We start from the raw sequence: 8,613 nt of genomic DNA on the forward strand, positions 1-8,613 counted from the left end.
ATTGCATTATTAAGATAAGATTATTCAGTCCCAGATTTGGTAAATATAGTGGTTAAAAAATCATTTAAACACATTTATATGGCACATTTATATTTATATTTTTATATTTTAAAAAATAGCTTAAGTAAATACAATGGTATGTAGTTCAATAAAATAGAATGCTGGCAAAAATGAATGGAAGATATATCCACAGTATATTCATAGAAATGTTTGCAGTGGATGAAACCACGGTGATGATGAATATCAAGCTGTTTTAGAATTATAACATTTGCAGCATTTTTAGAACACATTTTGATTGCTGGTGTTTTATAATCATAAGTAATCTTTGTATATCACTGTTTGCCTGCTGAAGGCAGTTGTTTGTAATCAGATTTGTAAAAATCAACTAAACTATTCTCCAGTAGAGGACAGTGTCTTACCAGAACATTTTACTACAGCTGTGCGTACAGTAAAAAAAAAAACAAGAAAATTCAGCATTTTGGTCAGACATCATGGTGGCGTAGTGTTTAGCATTACTGTCTTACTAAAAGAAGCTTTATTTTTTAAGGTTCCTGGTTGGCTGGGGTCTTTCTTTGCAGTTTTGCATGTTCTCCCACAGTTCAGAGACACGGTTATTAGGTTAAGTAACAAACTGTAGCTGTACAGTAAGCAAACAGTCTCTCTGCCAGCCTTGCAAGAGACTGATGACCTGTTCAGGGTATCTTGTCTATCAACCTCTAACAGACATGACAGGCTACAGCCATGTAACTGTTGATAAAGTTTGATAAACCTTTAAGAAAAAACTCATCTTTTCAACATTTTACCAATTTTACTTGCAATTTCAAAAATATTGCATCCAGTACAAAGTTGCAGACGTAACATTATAGAGTCTGAAATCAAACAATATTTTTACAATTTCTATTACTTGAAGTTTATATTAATTTTTTACTTATCTTTTTTGCATAAAAAGACAAATAAATAATACTGAAATTAAAATTGGGAAACAACTCCTTTGTATTGCTAACATAATATCAGCTCTTGAAAAGCAGCTCCAACAATGGTATTACTAGCCAAGAACCCAGAGTGATGTTACATTCCAATATACCCTCATGTGACCCGACTAAATAAACAGAAATGGATGAAATTGTCCCACAGAGGTGATATACCAAAAGTATCTGATCTTGTCTAAAACCCGAGTCTTCTTTAAGCAACATTTCTTAAGCTGTTAAACACAGTTTAGACTTTTGTCAATCGTTAAATAAACACATAGAAGATAATGTTTGAATGTTACCTGTTATTTAATGGAAAAATGTAATGGCAGTAGTTATGAGTAACCTACTATTTGTTCATTTTTGTTCAGCCAATGTAAATGCACTAATTCTATACTTTGAGAATACTGATTGCTCTAACAGAATCTGGTAACTGTGAGATGTGTTTCTGTGGTTTAGTCATAGTGTATCAGAAGTGACAAAACTGTTTCAGTGAGCTCATAAGTATTCGTGATCTAAGAATGATAGAATTTCTTTTCTATTATGCATTAGAAAAGTCATCTTCAATTGATGCTTTACTGTAGTGTCTAAAAGAAATGTTAAAAAGACAAGAGATGTTTTTTTAAAAACGTTTTTTGGTTGTACTGCTACTCTATTTCTGAGTTTTTAAGTTTTTTAACTCTCTCTCTCTCTATATATATATATATATATATATATATATATATATATATATTGGCCCTGCGACAGACTGGCGACCTGTCCAGGGTGTACCCCGCCTCTCGCCCTATGACAGCTGGGATAGGCTCCAGCACCCCCCGCGACCCTGAAAAAGGATAAGCGGAAGCGAATGGATGGATGGATGGATATATATATATATATATATATATATATATATATATATATATATATATATATATTGTGTTAGTTTCAGTGACTGTGACTGTGACAAATTTATAACATTTGTGGTATGTCAGGAGGTCTCGGTATGTAGAAAAAAAAGCCATATAACAGAAACTCTTTTTGCCATTAGGCTGACTGTTAATATGAAACCAATGACGTGCAGTAATGAGTGGAAATAGCTTTTCAGTTAGCAGCTGTTAGAAGTGACCTTAATATTAAATAAAATAATGATGACTGGCATACTCTGCTGGTGCTATTGCTTCTAAGTTTGTGGAACTGGATGACGTTTGCTTTTAGTTTATGAATTACTCAATGTAGCTACACTAACCACTGACTTTTTAAAGCAGAAAATGTGTCACTTTAGATTGCATTGGGTTTTTTTTTTTTTTTACTTTGACTGGAAGACCACTGATTCTGATACCCACGCTGAAGATGAAAACTGGTTTCTGTGGTTCATTAAGGAATTCGAAGAAATGCTGTTGCACTACCAAAACTCAAAATAACAGAAAGATGACAAATGATATAGAGCAAGGTTTTACTTGCTTAACTTGTTTAACTTCACAAACAGTGAGGATGAACATATTCATAAGAGCTTGAAAGATGAGTCCACTTCTTAATCATTTTATATTGATTAGGAAGTAGATGGTGCTCAACTAAGTGATAGAAAATCTCCATTGAGTTGCTGCACATATCAAAGAGTTCATCTCCCTCAGAAAATAGAGCTTGCTCATCTTCTCTATTGTGGTCTGCATTTTTCTTGGATCAACCTCTTGTCCCGGTAAGGATGCGGGTCATGTTGTTGTCCTCTTCTGTCGAAATTGAAACACCATCTATGTTCTTATACACATTTAGAATGAGATTTTTTTTAGACCATTCCACAAGACTACTTGAATCATGTCATTACGCAGTGAATACTTTTACTTGAATGGCATTACCTTGGCCAGCTGTGAGAAATATTGGAGTAATATATCAACACACCACACACAACAAGCGTACTTTTTGTCAATTTTTGACTAATAAACCATTAATTTGGCCTTGAAGACCTTGGGGGACCTAAGTCAAATTTTAATGTGTCGCTAAGACGACCCCACTCTACACCAGTATTGGCGGCAGTATACTGCAATATTCTGGCAAAAATAGAATGAATCCTTTTTTCATGAAATGCGCACGTGTCAATATTTGTGTATGCACATGTTCTTCTACTAACTTTTGCAACAGTTTCATAATCATGTCTATAGGCACAGTTTAAATTATAATCTTATCTCCAGTTCTTGCAGTTCATAGTTTGATGCAAATTATCACTGTGTCAAGTGTTCCTACAGTAAAGAATCAGAGCCTTGCATCTGCCTTCTTTACTTGTTAGATTAAATAAACTACAACTCTCGCAATGTGTGTGAACCATTTTCATAAAAATCTGAGACATTATAGTCCAAATAAACTGAAATTAAAAACAAATAAATATAACTATTTCTAAATTCAGTTAACCAATTACATTAGTATTCAACTCTAAGGTGAATTGGACCTGACAGTCCTTGAGGAAGATGGGAATAATTGGGTCCTAACTGTCAAGTATTACTGGAATTAAGCAAGAAGCCAAATGATACAAACTGTGTTTACAAACCAGGCCTTAAATCTAACAAATACAGAATATGGACATGATAGGTCAGTGAGCTACAGCCATAACTATAAAGGAAATACTGATACTGATCTGGTAATAATGTTGCTTCTGTCTAAAATAGAAATAGATATTTGCTACAGCAGTAGCTTATTAATTACTTGGTCTATTTATTATATTGACATTATAGGTAGAGCAGGTCACCTGCTAATTGGAAGGTTAGTGGTTCAACCCCTGTATGATCCAGTCTACTTGCCAAATATCCTGGGCAAGATACTAACTTGATACAGCCACTCGTGAGTGAATGTTAGATAGAAAGCACGAAAAGCATGGGAGAAAAAAACGTCCTTGACTGGGTGAATGAGGGAAGTTGTATAAAAGTGCACTAAGTGTTCAAGTAGAGCAAAGAAAGAGTAAATTTACGTATTTATTGCCCACATTTGTTGATGAGTTGACTTGTTACAATACAAATGCAATGTCCGTCACAGGTAGGACAAAACTAAATCCAACATAATTTTGTAGTTCATCAGTAAATCAAAAATATATTGGAGTTAGTTGAAATCCCTGATATGAGCATTTAATTTAATCATTAAAGAAATGTACATCAAGGTGCTACAGAAACATCAAATTAACCCTTTTTCCCTTCACAAACAGCAAGAAGCAGGTCCAAAATAACCTGGAGCGAACAACAGAGACTGAAAGATGCACAATACAATTGAAGAGAAAATCATGCGAGGGAACTAAAGTCCAAAACAGTCATACTGACAAAGTATGATTTCCTCAAATAAGAATCATGGCGTGACATCTGTATTTTCATTTTTTAAAAGCATCCAACAAAAGCTATTTGATTTGTATCTACAGAAGAGCAGAAGGTCCGTATAATAATACTGAAAGCACCGAATCAAGTGTCAAATCCCAAAACTCATACTAAAAGTGAATGCAAAACGGTGTCATAAGTAAGAAAATAAAGAATAAATAATGTCAGAATAATAAACCTTCTCATAACACTCATAATACAATCTGTTTCAGACTGCTGAGGTAAAGTAATTAGGACAAACTAGATCATACAAGGATAATACAAATGCAGAACTTGCACGCTTACTTGAGCAAAGGATGTGGTTAGAAGTCAAAACACAAAAGATTGTGCTGATACATGCCAACAGTGGAAACTAGCCATATAAAAGGGTCATCTTGACACGCCTACAATTACAAATTAACTGCCATGATGCACGGTCTGCAAAACATTCTGCTCATCTATGTTCTGAGATGTCTCGGACAAATTGGTAAGAATCACAATCCTTGGTTGTTTTTCAGTGATCATTTAATGGAGCACCAGCCTAATTTTGACGTTTTTTTGTTGTAGTACATGGTAGTGACATCATAAATGGGAAAAAGGCCCCAGAGAACTCAATGCAGTATGTGGTCTCAGTGCAGAACATTGATGGCCATATATGTGGAGGTTTTCTTGTCACTGAAGACTTTGTGGTAACTGCTGCACACTGTGACGTTGAGTAAGTAATCAGTCTTCTCGTGGTGACCTCTTTGACTCGTGTAACTACATCAATTTAATTGATGGCTCTTAATGATTGTCTTCCTTCAGAAACCCCACACATGTTGTCCTTGGCAGCCACAATATCAAGAAGGGTTATCAAATAAATATTGAAAAAAAATTTAAGCCCCCCTCTTACTCTAACATTTGGTTGGGTAATGACATCATGCTCCTTAAAGTAAGTATGTATTCATACAATCAACACTTTCAAGTGCCATAATTGTTGATTTAATGATTTCCATTCTAATAACACTGCTAATATGTTATGAAATTAAGAATTTGGGATTTTTTTCTTTCTAATGTGTTTCTCCAGCTGTCTAGGAAAGCTCAGCTCGGATGCAAAGTACAAATAATTCAACTTCCATGTGCTGAAATGAACGTAAAAGCAGATGAAGTGTGCCAGGTGGCTGGTTGGGGAAGAAATAGAACTGGTGGTGAAAATGTCGATGACCTGAGAGTGGTGAGCGTGTCCGTCATTAACCAATATGTATGTAGGGAACAATGGCCCGGTCTTTCTGCCAGTGTTATCTGTGCAGGTGGATACGGCACAGACAAAGGATTCTGTCAGGTATGGCTTCTGTTCTTTCATTGAATGTGTCTGCTTGTTTCTTGTTGACAATTACCCAAACAACCTAAATTAAATATGAAATGGATATTTTCCCTATTTCTTCCTGACAGGGTGATTCTGGTGGTCCTCTGGTGTGCAACGGGTTAGTTGTTGGTCTTGCTTCTTTCAACAAAAATTACAACTGTGCTTATCCAGATGTACCCAATATCTACACAGACATCTCCAAACACCTTAAGTGGATCAATGGGATTCTGCTAACTGCAACATCTTCCACATCTTCCTAAAAATGTGTTTTTGTGTTGCTACTGTAGAAGCAAAAGATAAATGAATAAAAATATAATGGCTGTCTGTCATTACCAGTGTGACAAAATATCAATAAAAATCTATCCCAAATTTTCTGTCTAATTTCCTTTTGTAATAGTCTTAGTTTACAAAACAATAAGAAACAAGAATACTATAGAGGTCATTTTTGTCTCAGGTGAAGGCCAACTAACGTCTTTTTATATCTTCTTTGAGATCTAAAAAATACAAAATGCTTAAGATATTTATGTAAACCTTAACAAAATTTGGTTAAAAATTACAAATTTGGATCTAATGAGAAAGACGCAAGAAAAACAAAAGATGGAAGAGTGACTAGTCCAACACTTAACAAAGCAGTGTTGGATAGGTCTTCTACCCTAATTATTTGATTGAAGAAAAGTTTAACCCACCTATTTTATCACCCACAGGCTTGACTTTGCCTCAGAGGACTTGCTGCAGTTTGGGGTCCACAAATTTAATTCAGTTTAAAAACTTTTTTTCACTTTGACTTTTTTATTTGACTGAATCTGGCAAATACTTTTTTTGATTACAAATGCAAATATACTAACACTATCTTGTAAAATACTGCCACATACTGGTGAAAGACAAATCACAAGTTTGTCACATGGCTACCACAGACAGCCATGCATTCACAAAGTCAGACGTATGGCCAATGGAGAATTGCCAAGTAACCTAACAAGCATACGTCTAGACTGTGGGGGGTAACAGGAGAGAACCTGTGTACAGGGGAGAACATGCAAACTTTATACACTAACTTTATACAGAAAAGCCTCAGCCTGTGGATTCAAACTAAGTAAAAAATCTCACCTGCCTGGCTTATCACCTTCACACTTGTTCTGTTTAATTCAGTTTTGTTTATATAGCACCACCTCACAAAAACAGTTGCTGCAAACAGTTGCGCTTTGTATTGTAGGGAAAGACCGTATAATAATAGAAAGAAAACCTCAACTATCAGATGTACCCTTATGAGCAAGCGCTTGCAGACAGTGCAAAAGAAAAACTCCCTTTTAAGAGGAAGAAAAGTTCAACAGAACTAGTCTAATGAAGTCTGACTTGTTGGGGGTGGGGAGAAAGAGAAGAGAGTCATATAATAGATAGTGTGTAATCACACTGAGAATGTAAAGAGGTGAGCGAAAAAGAAATATTCAGTGCATTAGATGACTTAGACTATTAGCATAACTGAAGTATGGTTCAAGGTCACCTGATCCAGCGCTAACTGTAAGCTTTATTCAGTAATGCAGTAGGAGGCACAAAAGTGGCAACACTTTTGACACACAATTCTGCATTAGTAAGGTATTACTAAGTGCTTAATTTATCATTATTTAAAGCATTACTACTCCTTAGTATGTAATTTACAAATACAGATGGTTGGGTCTGCGCTTCCACAGGCCCCAGTTCAGAAACGTATTCCCGTTAACAAAGCAAGACGAACAGCTCAACCGGTTTTTGACATGCTAGCAAGGGAAGGATCTCAGAGCAGCCCTTCTGCCCTCGGTGTTAGACCACTTCGAAGAACCATCTCTCCTGCAGCCTTTTATTTCTGTGACACACAGTTTACACAAACACCCATTGTAAAAAACCCCTATGGTTATAAAAGACAAGGCACTAGGTGTGTGTGTGTGTGTGTGTGTGTGTGTGTGTGTGTGTGTGTGTGTGTGTGTGTGTGTGTGTGTGTATGCATGTGCATGTGAGTGAGTGTGTGTGTGTGTGTTTGTGTTTGGGGATGTGTTTGTGTGACCTCCTGCTCACCAAAAGGGTCATAAAGGCAGGAAGCTTACTAAACAAGAAAACAGAACCCTCACATGGGATGTGTCTCTATAATAAAACACTACAGCCTCCCCCTCCATTCAACAGGCTGGGGAGGGGGTCAGAAACAAAGGAATGTCTTAGATCATACAGTTTGAACCAAGACTTGAAAATTTAAGTACAATAATGGCAACATTTAACCATTTGACTCCAACACAGATATAAATATTTAGTTTGGTTTATAAGCTTAAATACAGCATGTTTTGGGTTTTTTGATGACCTTAGCCATATTTTATTTTAAACGAAGAAGCCTTAGTATAATTATGTTAAAGTACCCTGTAGCTCTAACGTCTTCATGTATCTTTCTCTCGTAAGCCCCTTTTTTCAAACTTCGACTGTGGGCCTAGTTACATTTCAGTGTTCTGCAAATCTCAGGTGTGCTATGTTTGCATCTAGCAATACATTTGTATGTTGTGTATCTCTTTGTGCTTTGTCTGTATCACTTTTCTTTTGTGAAGATAGCTGAGACTTGTTCAACTCTTGAGGTACTTTCATTTACTTTTATAAATGCTTCATAAGGCAAAAATAGTCCTCACTTTAGATGAGGTCACAAAATACTTAACAACTAGTAACTGTCTCCGATTAGTGTTTGTGATGCAATGAACATATTACTTATCTGTTCTCATAAACTGCATACTAATGCTTTATAAATAATGAATTAAGTACTTACTGATACCTTACTAATGCTTAAGAGTCATTATGTGTGTGTTACTAAAAAGTGGCATGCTGAAGGACCTTTACTGAGAAAGAGGTATACATTTAATAACTAGTTTTGATCAGTGCTGATAACTGGAAGTGTTTGTTTTGGAAAGTTACCACATTTACCAAAGGAAGTCACTGCAGCTGCGATAATAAAAGGGTTTGCTACACAGTTCCATAGTGACAC

General features: G+C 35.7%; 1 protein-coding gene across 1 annotated transcript; it reads left to right on the top strand.

Annotated features, from left to right (window-relative positions):
- Window positions 1-4,705: 4,705 nt before the first annotated feature.
- LOC146362095 (duodenase-1-like) lies at window positions 4,706-5,979 on the top strand. Its single transcript, XM_084921907.1, has 5 exons — window positions 4,706-4,766; window positions 4,847-4,994; window positions 5,084-5,210; window positions 5,346-5,600; window positions 5,711-5,979. The coding sequence occupies exons 1-5, from the start codon at window positions 4,706-4,708 to the stop codon at window positions 5,882-5,884; spliced, it is 765 nt and encodes a 254-aa protein (XP_084778033.1). The 3' UTR covers window positions 5,885-5,979.
- The last annotated feature ends 2,634 nt before the right edge of the window (window positions 5,980-8,613 follow it).

The sequence above is a fragment of the Perissodus microlepis genome, chromosome 23, assembly GCF_051167445.1.
Source record: "Perissodus microlepis isolate ML-2025 ecotype Zambia chromosome 23, ASM5116744v1, whole genome shotgun sequence".
In the NCBI taxonomy this organism is placed as follows: domain Eukaryota; kingdom Metazoa; phylum Chordata; class Actinopteri; order Cichliformes; family Cichlidae; genus Perissodus; species Perissodus microlepis.

Coding starts and splice junctions, on each gene's coding strand:
- LOC146362095 (XM_084921907.1), top strand. CDS start 4,706: ATGATGCACGGTCTGCAAAACATTCTGCTCATCTATGTTCTGAGATGT. Junction 4,767..4,846: donor GAGATGTCTCGGACAAATTG/GTAAGAATCACA, acceptor TTTTTGTTGTAG/TACATGGTAGTGACATCATA. Junction 5,211..5,345: donor ATGACATCATGCTCCTTAAA/GTAAGTATGTAT, acceptor GTGTTTCTCCAG/CTGTCTAGGAAAGCTCAGCT.